The 21834-nt window shown below is 44.5% G+C and overlaps 1 protein-coding gene across 9 annotated transcripts in view; it reads left to right on the top strand.

Annotated features, from left to right (window-relative positions):
* The window catches only part of PNPLA7 (patatin like phospholipase domain containing 7), a 668718-nt gene that overhangs the window by 122822 nt on the left and 524062 nt on the right, over positions 1 to 21834 (top strand). For all 9 annotated transcript variants that reach the window (XR_003858427.1, XM_029614471.1, XM_029614468.1 and 6 more), the window contains one exon: positions 3694 to 3841. Coding sequence is in view for 8 of the 9 variants with exons in the window: in XM_029614471.1 (XP_029470331.1) it covers positions 3694 to 3841 (148 nt within the window). In the remaining variant the exon portion in view is untranslated. The remainder of the gene's footprint in view (positions 1 to 3693; positions 3842 to 21834) is intronic.

The following is a 21834-nucleotide window of genomic DNA, read 5'->3' as shown; positions in this document are numbered from 1 at the left end:
GCAGGAGTTTGGTTGGGTGATAAACCTGGCCAAGGGCAGTCTTCAGCCATCTCAGTCGCTAGAGTATCTCTTATTCAGTTTGACACGAAGCACGGCAGGCTTTTTCTGCTGGAAGGTTGTATTCAGAAACTGATGGCGCACCTGCGCCTGTTGATGAACACAATACACCCAACAGTGGTGGTCCTATCTTCAAGTATTCGGACTGATGGCGGTGACCCTGGAAGTGGTGCTGTGAGCGAGGGTGCATATGCATCCTCTTTAGTGCTTCCTGCTGTCTTGTTGGAGCCAACAGTCTCAGTACTATTCGAATTGGCTCCACCTGCCGGTGGAGGTCTGCTCTCAACTACAGTGGTGGTTACAAGCCGGTCATCTAAGAAAGGGGGTTTCTCTAAAATCTCCGGACTGGCTAGTACTCACGATAGATGCAAGCCTTCAGGGTTGGGGAGCTCACTGTCAGGAACTGACAGTGCAAGGGCGCTGGAATGCAGAAGAGTCTCTTTGGAATCTCAATCGGCTGGAAACCCGGGCAATCCGGCTAGCATGTTTGCAGTTCAGTGACAGGTTGCAAGGTCGATTGGTCCGGATAATGCAAAGACAGTGGCCGACATCAATTGGCAGAGAGGAACCAGGAGCCCAGCAACTATTGCAGGAAATAGGCAAACTTATGAATGGGTGGAAGTACAACTTCAGGAGATCTCAGCCTTGCACATTGCAGGGAAAGACAATGTAAGAACAGACTTTCTCAGCAGGCAGAGTCTTGACCAAGGAGAATGAGTATTGTCAGACGCGTTTCAGGTTATAATGAATCTCTGGAGCCTTCTGTTTCTGGACTTGCTGGTGACTTCTCGTAATTTGAAGATTCCTCGATTCTTCAGTCGCAGGAGAGATCCAAAGTCATTGGGCATTGATGCTCTTGTGCAGGAATGGCCCCATAGCACATGTTGGGCAGAATGGTTTGGAGGGTTGAGAGTCACAGAAGGATGGTGCTTCTGGTGGCACCAGATTGGCCCAGGAGACCATGGGATGTGGATCTGCGAAGGCTTCTGGTAGACTCCCCCCTCCGGTTTCCAGCGCACAGGGATCTGTTGCAGCAGGGGCCTGTTCTTCACAAATATCTGACTCGATTTTGTCTTATGGTATGGCCCTTGAGAGTGCTTGCTTGCTGAAGTGGGGATATTCTACTGAGGTGATTGCCACCTTGCTATGAACGAGAAAGTTTTCCACTTCCTTAGCCTATGCAGGTTTGGCAGGTGTTTGAAGCTTGGTATGAAGATGAAGGGATTCTTCCTTGTTCAGTTAAGATCCCACTCATTTTGGAATTTTTGCAGGATGGATTGAATAAAGGGTTGGCCCTTAATTCCTAAAGGTACAGGTATTGGCCCTTGCCTGTTTCAGGGGTCAAGTGAATGGTGGTCTCTTGTCGGCTCATCCAGATGTGGCCCATTTCTTGAAAGGAGGGAAACCTTTTCGTCCTCCCTTGCGGTTACTGGTGCCCTTGTAGAGTCTTAATCTGGTTTTGGATTTCTTAGCGGGTCCTACTTTTTGACTTATGTGGAACCTTTCCTTGTGGTTATTCACCTTGGAAATGGTGTTTCTCGTGGCAATTTGTTCTGCACGTAGGATATCCAAGCTGCAGGCCTTATCTTGCCAGGAGCCGTTCCTTCGAGTGACTCCAGGGGCAATACAGCTATGTATTGTTCCTTCCTTTTTTATCAAAAGTGCTCTCAGATTTTCACTTGAATCATTCCTTTTCCCTGCTGTCTCTGAATAGGGGGAGAGATGCAAAGGAATATTGCCTGTTGTAACCCTTGCATTTTAAGAAACATATTGTGAGGTATTTGGAGGTTTCTAGACCTCTCAGCAAGTTGTCCTCCATGGTGGAAGTAAACAGGGCGAGCTGACTTTGCGGGCTACAATAGCTTGCTGGATTAAGGAGGTAGTCATGGCCGCGTATGTGGATGCTGAACAGCTGTTGCCTGGTCAGGTTAGGGCTCATTCCACTAGGGCTCAGGCTGGGTCATGAGCAGAATTTAGGTTGTTGCTCCCGTCGACATTTGCTGAGCTGTGACATCCTCCTTGGATATGCAGGCCCAGGAGAATGCAGCCTTTGCACGTGTGCTTTTGACTGGGCTGGGGGCAGCTTCCCACCCTATTCGGGAGTAGCTTGGGTACATCCCACTGGTTTTGGATTCATCTGTCTGGACGCTAAGAAATGAGAAATTACTACTTACCTGATAATTTCCTTTTATTTAGGACAGACAGATGAATCCAGCTTCCCGCCCTTGGCTGCTGAATGATTGTCCTTCTGTGTGGCTATGTGTTCCAGGGGCTACTGGTGTTAATCCAGTCCCTAGACTATTGTTAATATATTCTTTATCTGAGTTCAGTGTTTCCTGTTGGCCGAGTATTGGAATTGTTGTTGTTTATAAAATTTGTTAGTCTGCTCACAGTTGGCTTTTGCAGAAGTTACTGGCGGGCTGATGTCACTGCAGGGGTATATATACTGTGATGTCAGGTTTGCTTAGTCTCTATCTGCTGGTAGAGGTGCATTACCCACTGGTTCTGTATTCATCTGTCTGTCCTAAAGCAAAGGAAATTATCAAGTAAGTAGTAATTTCTCATTACAGATGCGGGTCAATATTCAGCCGCTGAGTGGCTCGGCTAGTTAGCTAGATAAACATATCTGGCTAGTAGCAGGGTATATTCAACGGCGCAGTCATGTCAGTGATTATACCTGGCTATCTTAAAGTTTGCCAGATATGTTTATCTGGCAAACCTTTTTACTGTAGGTGAGCAACAAACGAAGGGATGCCACAAAAGCGTCTTTTTCAAATTTGCCCTTTGGGCAATTTTACTTGATCCTTTACGTCTCCTTGATTAAAATTTGAAAAAGACGCTTTTGTGGCATCCCTTCGTTTGTTGCTCACCTACGGTTTCACTGGATCGCCTACCCTGTTGTTTTTTGGGTCTAACCTTTTTACTGGTCAGTGGCACGACCAGTGTTAGCTGTATAAGTTAATCGGCTGTATAAGTTAACCGGCTAACTCTGCTCCTCCCCGAAACATCTCCCTCCCAACTCCAGAATTCCCCCGACTCATGATCAATCGGGTAGCAAAAGTAACTTGGCCATTGGTTTTCATCAGTAGGAGGCTGTACAGCTGCAAAGCAACAGAGGAGCTTCAGCTTCTCTGAATATAGCTCTCTTGTACAAGATTCTTGTTTTTAGGTAGCAATTAATTTAAAATCCAGATGTTAGAATTACCTTAAAACCATAACGTAGGCGGACAAGCTGGGCAAGACGTTTTCCTTGAGAAAATGCTAAATGAGCATAAAACACACTACTTTGTCTACTTATGCTCTGGTTTTAAGGTAATGCTAATAAACTTTAGATTTTTAATTAGCTGTTTATGTAGGCTCTGTTTTTAGGTACTTTCATTTGTGAACTGTGCAGCCCCTTTTCCTTCTTCCTGTGTAGTTACTTGTTTTTTGTATTTATCTGTTTGCTCTCTTTATTCAGAGCAACATTTTTGTTACTCATTCAGGAGAAGTGCAGTTGGTCTTCATATTAAATCTAAAAATAACCCTTAAACTACAGGCTAATACAGTGGAAAAAATGCAGTTAAATCAGCCATGAGGTTTTGTTTGAAATGTAAGTAGAACAAATTAAAATTTCATTTCATTTTTATTTCACAGGAGAGCCAGGCTATTCCATTGGTGACGGTAGCTAGTGTGACAGCTCAGACATGCACTAGCAAAGGGTTGCGTAGACAGATCTCCAACATGTCTATAGAGGACGAACATGGAGAAAGGACAGAGAGAGCTGGTGACCTCTCAGAATCAGGTATTTGCACTTTCAAACACGAAATGAGCTTCCAGATAGTCTAATTAGGAAACATTATTTCATGTTTTTATTATGTATGTTTTTGTACCCCGCTGAGAGTGATGATCAAGCAGAGTAGAAATTTGTAAACAAAATAAATAAAACAAGCTTACCCTGATCGTCTCCCAACACAACAGCAACAAGCAGCCCTCATGGTGCCTCCACCCTCCTGATTACTTCATGACACAAGACCACTGCCTGAATGCCAGTGAACCTCTCTTCTTTATGGCCACACAACAAGGCTGCTCAAATGTTCATCCTGTTGGTGACACAGTAAGAAGCCTGTACTCTGATCACACCAGACTCTCCAATAATACTACCCAGATCCAATTGCCCCACCACCTCCTTTGATACAATAAGACCACTTGGATCCCCCAGGTCGCCCTAAGATTCTGCATCCTCCTTGCTGGCAGGAATAGAGATGCTTACCTCCTGTCAGCTTGGCAGATGCTATAAAAATGGCACCATCTTAGTAGTGTTCACGCTTTCATACAGCCTAAATTTGCAATTGGAGATGGCTTGGGGAGTGGGTGGATAATATTAAAAGTACAGCTCCCTTTTACTTTTTGACCTCTCCAAAAATGCAAAATAGCATTTTGCTTGTATTGGGCACAGAGACATGGAAATTAAATGCAGAAGATAAAAATAAGAGTAAGTAAGGCCATTTATCAACTCTTAAATATACAATTTTAAAAACTTAAAATTTGTTTCTAGAATATAAAAAATTCACACTCAAAAGGTTATATATTCCAATAGGTCAACAAAATATTAGGGGAAACTTTTCAAAACATCCTGCCCAGGTGCAGAGTTTGCAGACAGTTTGCACTTGTGCACTTCATGAAAATATTCCTTTTGAAACATTTTTCTTGCCAATTTCAAAATTGCTGTGGCACAAAATTCCCAATGTCACATCCATCTGCTTTTTTTTTTTGTGCAGGCTAAATTTGGCTGGGAAATAGAACATTTGCATTTGAAAATGCAATGAATGCATGTTGTTCCCTAATTTGAACCAAAACATGCCCCTGAGAACACATCCTTTTAACCAAAGCTAAAAGTGCAAATGCAGTGAATCCTTGCACATACTTTTAGGAAGGTTAAGTGTGAGTGATTTTGAAAAAGCTCTTGCACGCTTAACAAATTGGACTTTTGAAACTTGGTCTCAGGGCTGGTAACTTTCAAATCGGTGAGCGGATGTACATTGGTGTGTGTGCGGTGCATACTCAGGGACGCGGCCATTTTATAACTTGTTCACATATACGCACGCATGCTATAAAATAGCCTTGCCACGTGCACGCCAGTTTTAAGTGGCCACATGCATAAGCGTGTGAATCCCACTTCTACAGTGCAAGTCAGGGAATTTTAAAAGCGGTGTGCATCCACATTATTGCCAGTTTGAGTTTGCCCAGTTAACAGCTAGGTCCTCCAAAACCCCTACACTCACCAGAACTCTTAAACCCCTCAGAAATGGCTTGATTGTTTTATTTTATTACTTACAAGTCCTCCATAGCATAAGTAAAGTTATGCAGAGGGGACTTTGGCGCGCACTGGAGCACTTAAGTATTTATGTGCACATCTATTAGCCAGGCTCTGAAACGCTGATGCCCAGACCATGCCCACACCCTACCCCTTTTTGGAAACTTTTCAGATGTGCATGCAGCAGGTTTTGCACTCGTATCTAGGTGCATTTTAAATTAGGGTTGGCTCACGTAAGCTTGACTTATTCACACACCCCCTGGTTGATGCATTGTGCGGGCTTTTAAAATTCCCCTCAAAAAGTGTTATTTTGTCTACCTTGATTGACACAAGGTTTTTGTTCCTCAGTTTCTTTGCTCATGTTGATTGTGAACTTTTTTCCTGGTTCTTCTCTCCAGTTTTTATTTCTTTTCATTTCTCCTTTTTTCTGTTGATAAACAGGCTGCATTAGCCATGCTCTATGGGTGATGTCATCTGGCGGCACTAGGCAGAGCTCTTTCTAAGCTAGTAGAGCACAAAGAAGCCCCAGATACTTTTTTAATCTTGTGGGCAGAGGAGACTTATCTACACCTTCCCACCGAACCTACTCATGGCAAAATCGGTTCAGAAATGCATTCATGATCTAGCTAGAATGATCCTAATTTCACCGGCATGGCTGAGATAATGCTGGTATGTGTAACTTGTACAGTATTCAGTAAGTCCTCCTCTGACTTTAGGGACCAGCATGTCATTCCTAACGCAAGAAGAAGCCCTTCTACATCCTCTTCAGCCCTACCTAAACTTCACAGCATGGATGTTGAAGGGACAACCATCACCCATTTAGACTTGCCTGAAAACATACAAGACATAGTGGTCACTGCAAGGAAACCATTGACTCGTCGGAATTATTCTTTCAAGTGGAACCGCTATTCCCAATGATGTGAAAACATGATCAACCCTTTCGCATGTCAGCCTCGACAGCTACTTTCATATCTCCATCACATATCCCAAAGAAGGTTAACAATCTCCTCAATTTGAGTAGATCTCAGCATCATGGCAGCATATCACCAATGAGAACAGAGCCCTGATCTCCATTCACCAACTAATTTCACATTTCATGAGGGAAATTCTTCAACTAAATCCCCTCATGCAGAAGCCCCCAGTACTTATGGGACATTAACATAGTCCTTGCAGCACTAATGGAACCTCTATTTGAGGCCCTAGATGCGTCAGAATTGAAATTCCTGATCTGGAAAGTCATTCTCCTAGTAGTGGATATTTCAGCAAGAAAAGTCGGTGAACTTCAAACTTTGGCTCATTTTCTTTCTTATGTACAATTCTACCATGACAAAGTAGTATTATGGATACATCCAAATTTCTTACCACAAATTGTTGGCTTTCCACTACAACCATAACATTACCTACTGATATTTTCTGCACAAACAGGAACTGGAGAAACTTCTGCACATACTGAATTGCAAATGAGCATTATCCTTTTACAAAATGAGAACACAAAGGCATAGACATTCCGATCAGCTATTCATCTCCTATGACCCTAAAAGGCTGGGGACACCAGTAGTAAAGCGAACATTGTCCAGCTGGATCACGTTTTGCATCCAACACTGCTACACATTTAAATCGCTACTATTGGCTCATCCGATTAAGGCACATCAGATGTGGGCAATGACAACGTCCATCACACACTTGCGTAATGTACCCATGGAAGAAATTTCTTTTTTTTTTATTTGTAATCTGTTTTTATTGTCTCAACTGGTAAGCATAATACAAAACAAATCAAAGCGGAACACATCAAACATCGACAACTGACATCCCGAAGCATCTTATACATGTGTCTCGGAGACAATTTACCATAGAAAGGTGAAAACACCCCCCCTCCCCCCTATCCCGCCCCCTGCTGGAGAGCAATACAAAACATAGCATAGATAGTATAAAATGGGTACATCAGGTAAAACCAAAATAAAAGAAAAAGCTAGGATCACTAGCAACCTGGAAGCAAAAATCCACTATACAACAAGGTGAGAATAGATCCGCCACTTAGATTGGTCAAGGAAAGTGCTCCTTGCTATAGCCCCAAGGGAAATCTGTACATGGTACCATTTCGTCTTCATAACCTAATGCAGCTACCCAGTTAACTATGGTATGGTTAAGAGCTTTGACTGTCTAACCATGTCGTATATGGTGCCCAAGTAGCCTGAAAAGTTGACAATTTATTTTGGTGGGTTGCCGTCAGCCTGCCTAGTTGGTAATACGATAGCACCCTATGTTGAACCCCTGCTAATGTAGGTGCTGCCTGTTGTTTCCAGTGTAATGCGATCTCTGCTCGTGCTGCAATAAAAATTTGCAAAAACAATTTTTGTGTCTGAGTGGTATGTTCTGGCAGTGGGAGCCCCAATAGAGCATGCCAAGGCTGTACTGTAGGTGTAACTTGCGACAGCTGGGCTAACCACTGAAACACTGCATTCCAAAAGGTACAGATCTGCGGACACAGCCACCAAACATGGTAGTACGTACCCCTATTTCCGCATCCCCGCCAACATTGATCAGAGATAGAAGAATAAAACCTATGAAGTGTAGCGGGCGTATAATGCCAGCGATAGATCATTTTATAACAATTTTCTTGAAGCCCTGTGGATATGGAGCATTTGCGAGCCATGGTGTAGATAATGTCCCAATCGCTATCAGCCAGCTGAGTCCCAAAATCAGTTTCCCACAACCCTCGGTATTTAGACTCATTGTTCCGGGCATTGTTAAACAGTGTGTAAATTTTAGAAATAATACCTTTAATAGCCGATGCATGCTGACACAGCGTTTCAAATAAGGTATTAGTTGTACGCACTAGACGCAACCGGATTCCTTTGCTAATAAAGGAACGAATCCTAGCATAAAGGAAAAAATCAATACTCCCGGCCGAGTAGAGAGTGCATAATTTATCCCTGGGCGTCATCTCTCCCTGTTGGATGACCTGACGTAAACATGTGGGACCTGTTCTCAGCCAGCGCCGAATAGCTAAGGAGTGCTCCTGAAAAGGGATAGCTGTGTTAGTAAATAAGTGTGTCATTAGGGAATATCTCTCCCCCCCCTATCAACAAGGGCTTCCATCTGTCCCATATGCGCAGCGTTGTGCGAAGGGCGTATGGGAGGTATGTAATAGTTCCCCACGAAGTACGTGGCTGCCATGGCAGCGCGGTTATGGGGAAATGACCCACTAGTCCTTGCTCAATATGTACCCATTGGGGAATCTCACGTGTGTCATGCAGGGCCACAAGTGCTCGCAACTGCGCTGCGTAGTAATACCAGGCTATGTTAGGCAACTGAAGGCCTCCCCTATTCTTAGGTCGAAATAGAACATGTCTAGCCACCCTCGGTGGCCTTTTCCTCCAAATAAAGCTACAGATTATTTGTTGCCACTGCGTAAGATACTTGGTAGGAAGATGGATAGGGATAGTAGTAAAAAAGTACAGAAAGCGAGGTAAGACCGTCATCTTTATTATAGCTAGTCTCCCCAACCATGAATGAGCAAGGTGGCCCCATCTTCTAAGCTGCTCTTGTATCTTGGAGACTAGGGGTTTGTAATTTAAGTCAAATAATTGACGATTATGGGGTCCAATCTTAACTCCCAGATATTTAAGGGAGGAGGTAGCCCACAGAAACGGGAAGTGACTACGGATTTCCTGTACTTCTGCAGGCGACAGAGTCAGGTTGAGCAACTCCGACTTTTCATAGTTGATCCGCATGCCTGACACCGCTGAGAAACTATGAAGCTCTTCCATTACCCCTGTCAAGGATGTCCTAGGGTCGGTCAGGGTTAACATGATGTCATCTGCAAAGAGGGAAATTTTTGAGTGTACCGAACCCCCTATGATACCCTGTATGTGCCCAGCCCGTCGAATCCTTGTGGCAAAGGGCTCAAGAAACAAGGCGAATAGCAGGGGCGACAGCGGGCAGCCCTGTCTGGTGCCTCTCTGGATGGGAAACGGGCATCCATACCCCCCGTTCGCCTTCACCCGTGCCTGGGGGTGGTCATACAGTTTACGGATCCAAAGCAAAAAGGAATTCCCAAAACCCATAGTCTCCAGAGTTTTAAATAGGTACTCCCAATGGACAAGGTCAAAGGCTTTCTCCGCATCCAGAGCTAGCAGTACTGCAGGAATGCCTTGCTGTTGAACCACATCCACTATATCCACTATTCTGCGAACATTGTCCGCCGCTAATCTGCCTGGGACAAATCCCACTTGATCATTATGGATCAACCCAGGAAGTATCCGGTTGAGTCTAGCCGCCAGGACCCGGGCCAGAATTTTTAAATCGATGTTTATCAAAGAAATGGGCCGGTATGAACTGCACTTGGTAGGATTGCTGCCCGGCTTTGCTAAAACGGTGATGCCCGCAGTGTTGCAATCTTTAGTAATTGAAGTGTTGTCTAATAGGGAATTAAAGGCATCTGTTAGAGGCTCCAGCAACAAAGGCACAAATTTCCTATAATACAGACCAGTGAAGCCATCCATCCCTGGTGCTTTCCCCGGTTTTAGCTTCTTTATAGCGGCCTCCACTTCCCCCACCTCTATGGGCTTGTCCAACGCAATTTTCTGTTGCTCAGTGAGCGTGGGAAGCTGTACCCCGTCCAGGTAGCGAGTTATGCCCTCCCCAGTGATAGCCGAATCCCTAGCATAAAGATTTGAATAAAAGTCCGTGAAGAGACGGCGTATATCCTCTGAGGAAGTAGACATGGACCCCTGCACCGTCTGAAGTTTAGCTATCACCGTGCGAGCCTGCGCCGACTTAAGTTGGCGAGCAAGGAATTTTCCCGCCTTATTCCCCCCTTCAAAATACTTCTGTTTCAATAACATGAGTTGATGGCTAATTGCAGCGTCCTCAATCGCCCTCAGTTGGTCCCTCACCCGTACTATCTGACGATAGGTCTTATCGGAGTGAGTGCGGCTATGAGTTTGCGTCAATGTATGTAGTTCTTGTGTCCATTGACTACGTTGGCCCTCTCTCAATTTATTGCAATGGGCCGCCCTAGCTATGCATGCCCCTCTGACCACTGCCTTGGAGCACTCCCATACGGTTACTGGTGACATGCCTTCGGTTTGGTTGGTTGCAAAATAATCCTGCAATAATTGCTCAACCTGACCGCAAAAGGCTGCATCGGTGAGCAGAGAGTCATTAAGACGCCAGGTTCGGAACCCTTTGTCTGTACCGGTAAAGTTGCACTTTAGCCATATGGGAGCATGGTCGGACCATGTAATAACATCTATATCAGTTTTATCAACTAGAGGTTGTAGTGTCTTAGACAGAAAGAAGTGATCTATTCTAGTATAGGTGTCATGCGCACTGGAATAGAAGGTGTAAGACCGGGAGGTGGGAAACCTCTCCCGCCATATATCCACCAACCCCCAGTCGTCCAAGAATCGGAGCCATCTCGAACGTATCGACTGATCATGAATGTTTCCCGAACTGGAGTCCCTAGAGGGGTTTTGAACAAAGTTAAAGTCCCCACCCAGGATTAAATCCCCCTCCAAATGCTGTAGTAATAAAGAATGGAGCACTTCTATAAAGGGAACTTTTTGCGCATTGGGGAAATATACATTGAGTAACGTGTACACCTGTTTTCCCACCCGCAATTTAAGCAAAATATAGCGACCCTGAGCATCATATACGTGGGAAACTTCCTCATGAACAAATGTGGGTGCTATCAACACCCCCACCCCCGTGTATTTGGAGGCTTTAGTGCTAGCCGCCCAGTGGGTCGCAGTGTAGTTGGGGAAACAAAGAAGGCGTTGATGGTGCCTCCGTACGTATGTTTCTTGAACAAACACAATATCCGCCTGACATCTCTGCAGCTCCCGTCTCAGGAGGGACCGCTTCCTCGGAGTATTGAGCCCTTTAACATTTAAAGACACAATTGTAGTCGCCATCTATACGGTCAGTAAACAACCAGATCCCGTCGCAAGGTGTGCCGTTCCCTCCACCCGTGTTGGCCAACGGACCTAGGCCTGAGTGACGTGCATTGGTGTGGATGTCTAAAGTGTGTGGATCCATTTGGACAAACCCATACCCAAACATATAAACAAAGACTCCAGCTTTCCCCCCCAAAAATCCTATTGCATCCCTGCTATCCTCCGTGGGATGCGCCTCCTCTGGAGGTCGGTAGTTTCGCACGGTGCGCATTAGTCCCAGCACCACTCCGCTCCACCCTAATAGCATGTACAGTGCATGTATATAGAATAACCCCTTTAAATTCTCAGTAACTAGAGCACCTTCTACCCATAGGTGCTCCATCTTGAGCAGCAATAAAAATAAGAAACATGAATACTAACGCCTATGTAGCGATAACCATTAGTGGCATCAAACGGCCCAGCCACTGCATCAAACCTTAGTCCCAATAGGACCACAATAGTCCTGTTAACCTGGCCGCCTCAGCCGTGCCCTTGCTCTGCCGGACCCTTCTGGTCTGGTTGTCTCCGAAGCCTTCTGCCTCCTTTATTCGCCCTCTGCCATCGCGGTGCAATGTCCATCTTCTGCGGTAGATTCTGTCCATCCGTATGTTGAAAGGCGACAGGAAGATGAGCATTCGTGAACGCCGCCGCCGCTTCCGCCACCGTGGCAACCTTATAGCTAGTTCCCTGTATCTGAAAGTATAGCCCAAAGGGAAATGTCCATCATTATCTGATGCTCCGCTCTCGCAGTTGAGCTGTAACCTCACGCAACTCGAATCTTTTCCTCAGCGTGACTGGTGCTAGATCCTGAAATATAAATATGGCGTGATTCTTCCATCGGATGTCTTTCAGCTTTCTAGCCAAGAGGTAGATCTGCTCCTTGATAGGAAAACTGGAAAAGCATATCACAATGTCTCTGGGCCGCTGATCCGTTCTAGGGCCTAGGGCCCTATGCGCCCTTTCAAACTGTATATCCTCCGACCCCAACATGCTTGCCTGGTCCCCCTCCGAGCCTTGAAGTAAAATATGTTGACAGATCTGGCGAGCTATCGCAGCCACCTCCTCAAACTCTGGTGTCTCTGGCACTCCCCGTATACGTAGGTTACTGCGCCTGTTTCTGTTCTCTAGGTCTTCAACCTTGTTCTGAAGCTCCAAAATGGCAGAGGAAGCAGAAGCCTGCCGAGTAGCTAACGTGTTTAGGGAATCACCATGGGCATCGATCCTCGTTTCGGTTTCATCCACGCGTTGCCCTAATGCAGCAAGATCCTCCTTCAGATCCGCCACAGACGCCATGATGTCCGCACGATGTTGTTTTAAATCCGCTCTGAGTTCCATGAACCAGGTTCTGGCTTCTGTTCTAGTTAGCAGGGCTGCGTCAGGGGTGTCTTCACTACAGCTCGGGACCACGGCTTGCTCCGGTTCTAGGAGAGATGTTGTCCCCGCCGCGTCTGGCCCAGCGCCGCCATCTTGGCCAGACAGTGCCGCCGCTTTTTCGAATGAAAATTGCCGCAGGTCGGTGGTCTTTCTTTTCGTTGCCATACCCACAGGCAAGAGAGGGATTCCGCGTATCGAGGGTAGAAAAAACCAGCGAATTCGCGCAATTTTGCCGCTGTCAGCAGGGTTTATAGCGAGCGGGTGAGCGGAGTGAAGTTTTTATGCGACTGCGCGCATCCGCCGGAAACAGCGCCCCCCATGGAAGAAATTTCTAAAGCTGCAACCTGGTCATTGATTCACACCTTTACATCACATTATTGTCTTGATGAACTGGCCAATTCAGACAGTTCCATGGGATGAGCGATATTGAGCCATTTTGCATCAACCTAGATTGCTGTCCATGAAGGAGTCAGGGTTGCAATATTATCAACTCCACCTGGTGACAACCTAAGCTTGAGACTCCCCATTGTACATGGCTAATTCAGCTTGCATATTGATGGGGGAAAAAGAAAGTTTGCTTAAGATGGTGTTTTCTTTAGATAGCAGAATGAATTAGCCATGCGATTCCGCCCTCTTCCTTGGACAACAATCCTCACGAAGAAGACGTCAGTTTTGAAATAGACTGAGGAGAGTTCTGGAACAGTGGATTGAGTGGGAGCTGCCGCATATGCCCAGTAGAGCTGAAATCTCTAGTAGCTTTGAGAGACAACTCTGTCTAATGCCGCCTCCTGACGTCACCCATTGAGCAGGGCTAATTCATCTTGCTATCTATGGAAAATACCACTTATGGCAAGCAAACTTGCTTTCTTCTTTCATCTCCTTCATTTCTGATGACCCTTTTTAATCTCATCTTCCCATTCCTTCAACAATTTATTTGCCTTTATTACTAGCTTTTTATTTCTCTCTCTCTCCCTTCCATCTATTATCTCCATATCTTACCCCTTTACCTCTCATCTCTCTCCCCTTCTTCCCTTTCCCTTAGCACTGATTCTCAATTTCCTCTTTGCCTGACTTTTTTCAGCCCCCAATGCCCTGTTTCTGTACTGCCCCACCTCTATCTTCAATTCTCCCTCATACACACCTCTCTCATATGCCCCATTTTCCTCCACCTGTTCTTCATACCTCTGTTCTTCTTTAGCCTCATCTTATCAAACCCTCTACCCCCACCTCTCAGCCCTTTAATTACCCCCGTCTAGTTCTTCCTCAGTGACAGCTCTCCATCATTCTTCTCTCTGTCCATGCTGTCCATTGTCTCTCTCATCTATCTCTGAGCTCTTTGCTTTCATCATCCCATTGTTACACTCATGGCTCCCAACTTCCCCTTTCCCCAGCCCTCCATTGGCTCTTCCACCCTCTTGCAATGCTTCCTTGTGTCCCTTCTAGTCTCCCCCACCTCTAAATCATGTACCTCTCTCTCTCCTTTCCTATCTCCAAGCTGTCTCGTTTGACTCTGCTGTTCTTCCACCTCTTTCATGTTACTCTGTCCTTCTTGCCTTCCTCCACCTACAATTGTTAAGCACTGGCGGGGTCTGTAAGACCTATGCATTTGTTATCCTTATAGTGCTGGTTTTTGCTCTGGTCTTCACAGTTTAGGCTTCTTTTTGAAAGAAGAAACACAGGCTGCAGAGACCAGAGGAGGAAACTGGAAGAGCAGCAGTTTTTACAGTTTCCTTAGTACCTGTCTCTTGCTGCTAGTACTGCCTGCCCTGTCTGCAGAATTGGCAGCTTTTCATCTATTTCCATGTTACCAAGAGACAAGCAGAGGAAACATGAGGCAGTCAGGGAAGAAAGGTGAAATTACTTCTTAGCTGATAATTTCCTTTCTTCTAAGGAAGGCACTGCTTATGCACTCCTACCTGCAGATGGAGACAGAGTAAACTGTTTTACAGATGTTACTTACATATAGTCCTGCCCCAACATAAGCCTGCCAGTATCTCTTGAAAAGCTAAACTGTGGACAAACTGATTATACTTGAACCATGACTATTAACAAACAGCAACTCGTTACTTCCAGCCAACTCGGAAATAATGAGCTTAGTAAAACATTTAACATCTTAGGGGCTGGTTCTTCATTTAGCAGTCCTTCAAAGAAATCAGATCAAAGAATACTTTACATCATCCTCGAATAAGGGATGAACTGAAACCAAAATCAAGTAGGCAGCCCAGGGCAGGTTGTGGCTTGGCCTACCTTCCTTAGAGTAAAGGAAATTATCACACAAGTAATTTCACCACCACCTGCACTCAGGCAGGCCGATTCATGCTGGTAGGATGTACCAAAGCTGCTCCTGAAAAAGATGGGAGGCTGCCGTCAATGCTGCCTGTACAAAGGTTGTGTCCTTTTGAGCCTTAACATCCAAGCAACAAAGCTTGGAAAAAGTATGCAAGGATGACCTCTGTACCGCCCGGCAAATCTCAACCAGAGGCAACAATCGAATCTCTGCCCACAAGACCTCATATGCACTAGTGGGACATGCCCTGACTTCCTAGGCAATGGAACATCTGCAACAACATAGGCATCCATGAAGAACTCTTTAACCCAACAGGTTACTGTCACCTGCGATGCTGGGTCTCCTTATCTACACCCATGATGGAGAATAAACAACTGATCATCCTTCCTCAAAGAGCAAGTAACCTTCAAGTACCGCATCAGATGCTACTTCAACAACCGAAAATCCTACTCAACTCTCTGTGTCCAGTTTGTGCAGGGGAATAGACTGATTCAAATGGAACTCCAATACCACCTTCGGGGAAAAGGAAAGTACAGTCCTGAGCCTCACTGCCTCCAGAGTTATTCGTAAGAAAGAGCCTGCAGCTTGTAAATATGCCTCGCAGAACACCCTTCAGGTGTCTGAGAGCAACTCCTGAACAAGGTAGTACTTGTGCAAACCAACAAACAGGTAGCCATGTGATCCACAGGCTGGCTGTCCACATTTGGTCGTGGGCCATCAACAATGGCATCACCCTCCGGGCAGTGTACCTCCCAGGGGTGGACAACGCCCTAGCGGATGTCTTGAGCCGAGCATTCCGGCCTCACAAATGGTCCCTTAGTCAACAGGTAGCAAACCAGATTTTTCACTCCTGGGGGACCCCGGACATAGATCTCTTTGCCTCCCGGGAAAACAGGAAAGTGCACTGCTTCTGCTCCCTAGGTTGGAGGAGCAGCGGATCGGTGGCCTCATGAATGGTATCTCTATTCTATTATAGCTGAAGTCCTTTTTTTATCTTTTTGGGATACCACTTTTTTGCGTCCCCCTGGAGCCACAAGCTGCTACTTTATTAATCCAAGAGACTAGCACACGACGCCATAACATCAGACGCATTTTCAATTCAATGGAACAGGACCTTGCTGTATGCTTTTAGTACAATTCATCTCATTCCAAAGATGATGCTCAAATTATGAAAGTACAAAGAGAAAATTGATTTTTATAACCCCTTTTTGGCTATGACAAATTTGTTTCTGTGTCTTCAAAGATTAGCAGTGGCTCCACTTGTCCATCTTCCAGTATTTTCAAATTTCCTAACTTGGTTCCAGGGCTCTCTTCTTCACCCCTACCTTCACACTCTGGCACTCACAGTGTGGATATTGAGAGCAAGAGAGCAATGGCCATGCCTTTTTTTCTTCAGGTCATTTTAGCAGTTAAAAGACCTGCCTCCAGGAGCTCTTATAATTTTAAATGGAAGAAATTTTCCTGCTGGTGTTCCCTTATTAATGAGGATCTTTTTACATGCTCAGCAAACACTTGGGATACACAATGTAGTTACTAGGTGATACATTATTAAAACTAATATCAATCTTTTTTTTTTTACTCCACTCATAATTAAGCTCTGGAATTCATTGCCAGAGAATGTGGTGAAAGCTATTGGGTTTGGACAAGTTCTTAGAGGAAAAATCCATAAACTGTTATTAAGGTGGACTTATCCCTGGGATAAGCAGCTTGGAATCTCTCTACCCCTTGGGATCCTGCCAGGTATTTGTGACCTGGAATGACCACTGTTGGAAACAGAATACTGGGCTTGATGGACCTTTTGGTCTGACCCAGTATGGAAAATCTTATATACTTATGTACTTATCAGTATTGCTTTAGTATCTCCTCCACCTTTTCAGTTCTGGTCTGAAATCAAACTCTGTTAGAATTTGTTTGAGGATGATTATTGTTTTCCATCACTATTTGAAACATCTTCCAATATCTCATCAGCTCATAATATTCAAGTTTATCAAAGGATTATATAATTTAAAGACTCCGATCAAGATCCCTCCTACTCAATGAGACCTTAATATAGTGGTTTCTCAATTGATAAAACCTCCATTTGAACCTTTGGTGACTTCTGACATTAAGTTTCTTATTTGGAAGCTTCTGTTTCTTATAACAGTACATCAGCGTCCAGTTTATCCTCCATATACTCAAGTTTTTCCCAGTAAAATTAGTTTGAGATCTCACCCTAAGTTCTTGACTAAGGTGGTCTCTCAATTTCATTTAAATCAGTCTATTATTCTTTAAGTTTGCTTTGCAAAACCTCATTCTTCCCCTAGCTGCACAGTCTCTTCCTACCCTGGTCTGTGGAAGAGCTATGTTAGTGGACAGAACAAAATTATTTGGAAAGTCTTCTCAATTGTTTTTCTCATATGATGTAAACAGCCAAGGTCATCCAGTCAAGAAGCAAACACTATCAACCTGGCTTTCATATTGCATTTCCTTTGCTTCTCTCTCCTCAAAAGGTTGCATTGTCTCTATTCAAGACATTTGCAAATCTGCCACTTGGACATCTATTCATACTTTTACAAACCATTACTGTTTAAAATATAATTCAGAACTGCCAAGCAGTTCTGCAAAACTTATTTCAATAAGAGCTTTTGGCTTCCTTCCATCTTCTTGTTATGGGTTGTGCAACTTCAAACAATAATAAACAAGATTATTCTCTGTAACCCTTAGACTGGGGCAGTCTCCATTTTTGTGGCTGCTTTTGTTCCTGTTTGAATACGGATTAAATGAAGTTGATTACCTGTAACAAGTGTTGTCTGAGGACAGTAGAACAAATCAGGGACACACTTCCACCTTCCTCCCCTATGTTGAAGCTTAGCTTTAGAAATGACTGTGATGACTCACATGGCAGCAGCAGTGTGGAAACTTCCATGCATACTCAGAAAGACATGGTCTTTCTGGGCTCTGAGAGAGCTTTTTTCTACGACGGTGCCTTCAGAAAATGTCACCCACTTAAGTGCCTGATTTGTTCTGATGTCTATGGAGAATGCCTTTTACAGGTAAGCAACTTTGTTTTCTGAGGTTAATATATGTTAGCATGTGGCTTCACTGGCAGCCTTGGATACTGTAATTTTCATTAAGTTGGGAATCAGAGACTACCCCCTCCACATCTGTATGAAATTGGAGATTAAAATTATTGAACTTTATTTGAAATTCAGGTGGACTAAAATGACATTTTCTTGAGCACAATATTAGATACTTGAGTCACCCAAATTTTCTTTGGCCTCTAGAGGGTGAATAGAGTCCAAAACCTAAATAGCAATTATCAAAAAAAAGCAGATATTTGAGAAGTATTCAGTAAAAACACAAAATGGAAATATTTACAAAAGGCCAAAATGTACTTGGAGCTCATGGGAGTAAGAATCCACTCTTCTCTACCCACAGATAAGGGATGTGGACTTGATTCAGTCAAATATATTTGCACCTCTTATTCCCATCTGGGAACCCTCAAACCTGAGTGTATTTATTTCTCTCTGTAGCTCTGATGCAGGTGCAAAGCTCTCATTTATTTCTTATTGGACAATATTGACATTTTTGCATATTTTTTTTACTTATAAATAGGAAATCTTCCTTGAACAAACCCTCTTCTTTTATATTATCACATAATACCAGTTGAAGAATTTTAATAACTCTCCCATTTTTTAAACATTGTGTAAGGGTGCTTTGAGTAGTAGTTCTTGGAGATAAACCATTTGTTGGCACCTACAACAGTAGTCTAAATTTTCCCATGTAAAAATCACTTTGTTAGGGTCCCGTGTACTTTACAGCCTGGGGATCATGACACTTACCTTTTTAAAAACTACAGTTTCATTTTCTAATGCCTATATTAACCTACCGTAGACAACATACAAATGATCTCTCCTAAACTATTGTGAGTCTCCTCCCATTTTTGTTTGCAACTTCATTTCTCTCTCACACATATACACTCACGTTTATGTGGTGCACACTTTGTGCATGCTTTTAAATTTGTTTTGACACATCCACCTTTCATTTACTCAGCCATACAGCATAAGTTCATTATAATACCTGTTTTTAATACCAAGCTTAAAAAGAAAGCAGACAGATAAAGCATGGCCTAAGTAAGAAATAATAAAAGAGAAAAGAAGTAAAATGATAGCATGAAGCAGAACATTACAAAATGTCACCGATATACTAAATAATATCATAGTAACATAGTAAGTGTCGGCAGAAAAAGTCCCAAGTGGTTCATCCTGCCCAATAAGCTTTTTATTTTTTATTCTTAGGATTATTGCTGCTATATGCAGGTTACCCTAGTTAATACGGGTTACTCTCTTCTTCATTTCCCATTATTTATCCACTAGTAATCCTCTGTGCTTATCCCATGCCCATTACTGCCCTTGTTCTCACTACCTGTATTATGAGGACATTCAATACATCCACCACACTTTCTGTAAAGAAATACTTCCTGATTTTGGATTTGATTTAACCACCTGGGAGCTTCATATTATGACCCCTTGTTCTACAGTTTGTCCATCAAAAAAGGTTTTATTCCTGTGCATTATTAATACCTTTCAGGCATTTAAGTCTGAATCATATCCCATCTGTATTTCCTCTCCTCCAGTGTATATATATTTAGGTTCTTCAGTCTCATCTCATAACTTTTGGTGTTGCTCCCAAACCATTTTGGTCATCTTTCTCTGGACCGCTTCAATCTTTTCTATCCTTTTTGAGATACAATGTCCAGAACTGAACACAGTACTCCAGATAAGGCTTAACCAATGATCTGTACAGTGGCATTATCACATCCTTTTTCTTGCTGGTTATGCTCTGTTTATGCAGCCCAGTATACCTCTGGCCTTAATCACTGCTTTGTCACATTACTTCGCTACCTTCAGATCTTTGGACACAATTACTCCAAGTGCTCTCTCCCAGTCCATGCATATCAGAATTGTGTCCCATCATGTATGGCTCTTTTGGATTTTTGAATTCAAAATGCATGACTTTGCATGACATAGAGTCCGAGCTCCAAACGTTCAGCCACTCCTCAAATGTTCTTAGATCATTTTATTTGGGGGATCCAAGATGGCCACACTTTGAGATCCACACGATGGACTCCCAATGCCTTTCCACCTCTTTCTAAATATTTCCTGCTTTCTTTGAGTTTCTTCATGGGGGGAAAAAAAAGGCAAGGGCTTACCAGACTGGCATTGTAATATCTACTCCAGGCACCTCTTTCACATGGATTCCCCTTTGATCAGCTCTGTGGAGCAGTTATTGGGCAATGAGGGAGCTGTAGGATCAATTTCCCATGCCCCTGAACAGAATATATCATTTTCCTAGGACAAGCAAGATGGTAGTCCTCACAAGTGGGTGATGATATCCAATGGAGCCCGGCACAGAAAACTTTTGTCAAAGTTTCTAGAAGCTTTGACCAGCACATTGAGCATGTCCAGGATGCCACTATCCGTGTGTCCATGCGAGGTCCCCCTTCGGTCTTTACTTTTCCGCGGTGCAGTTGCCTTGCGTTTTGTGGAGCTCCACTTTTTTCTCGGGTTTTTTGCAAGAAAGTGTTGATTTCCATTTCCATCGTCGGGTCCCCCTTTGCAGTCTGTGCCTTCTCGGCGTGGTAGGTAAAGTTGCTATTTTTGTTTGCTTCTTTACAGTCATTTCCTGACTTTTCACCTTTGGTGACTGCCGGTCATCGACTGCATGCTGGGTAGTTTTTATGGTGTTGTCCAGTTTTCGCTGGTGCCCCCAGTGCCCGCGGACCATGTCCATCATGGATCCGCATGAGGTTTGTATCCTCTGCTTGGGGGCCTCATACGACATCCAGGGGTGTCACCTGTGATTGGCTGACCCCCAAGGGCCGTCATGCGCGTTTTGATAAGATGGAGAAGCTTTTTGGTGCTTCCAAGTCTGCTCCATCTGCTCCAGTGCTGGAGTTGTTGACACCCAGAGGTCGCAGGGAGTCCCTTGATACGCTCCACCTCGCTACTCATCTCTCCACTTCCTCAAAGGATCTCGGGGATGGTGACTAATCCTCCATGATCTCACCGGTGTCCCGAACATCAGGATCCTCCGCCTCCTCGGCGCCGGGGAATGACCAGGCCGAGCACCGTGAAAGATCCCATAAGCATTGGCAATGATCGCCATCGGCGCATGGCTCCGGTGCTGATGCGGTACTGGAGGCAGCCGTACCATCACCGAAGTGACCCTGACCATCGGAGGCCCTGTCCTCTGTCTCTGGGAGTCCCAGGTGTTCCCCACCAATACCGTTGTTGAGCACCGTGCCACCTCAAAGAACGTGGAAGAGCCGGTGATGCCTCGTCCCCCTTCTTCAGTCTTGGTCTCACTGGACGTCCAGGAGAAGTTGGACCACAGGGTTCAGACTCCGGTGCTCAGAGCTCTCCAGAGTGTTGAGCCGGCCATGCCACCGGCCCCCATACCGGTGCCTGAGCTTCTGCCGACTATCCTAGCACCCCTGCTTGAGTGTCTGAACAGAGAAAATCAAAGGGGGGGAAAAGGGCTATGAGAGCAGGACCGAGAGGGTAGGAAGAGGATGAAGAATAAGCTAATCTGGGTAGGCCTGGTGAAACAGCCAGGTTTTTAATTGCTTTCTAAATTCTCCAGTCACCTAATTAAAAATCAGATTTGTCTGACATGACTTTCTTCTGCATTGCAGATTTCACTATCCTTTTTTTTCAGAAGTGTCTCCATTAGTTTTCCTACCACAGAGATAAGTCTAACTGGCCTGTAATTTCTAGGCTCCTCCTTACTCCGTTTTTGTAAGTGTGGGACTACAATTGTCTTTCTCCAGTCTTGTGGCAGCACTCCCATTTCCAGTGAACTATTGAACAGGTTTTTCAATGGACCTGCCAGCACCTCTC

Source organism: Rhinatrema bivittatum, chromosome 8, assembly GCF_901001135.1.
Source record: "Rhinatrema bivittatum chromosome 8, aRhiBiv1.1, whole genome shotgun sequence".
Classification (NCBI taxonomy): domain Eukaryota; kingdom Metazoa; phylum Chordata; class Amphibia; order Gymnophiona; family Rhinatrematidae; genus Rhinatrema; species Rhinatrema bivittatum.
The sequence above is the reverse complement of the archived record's forward strand: the minus strand, read 5'-3'. Positions and strand labels throughout refer to the sequence as shown.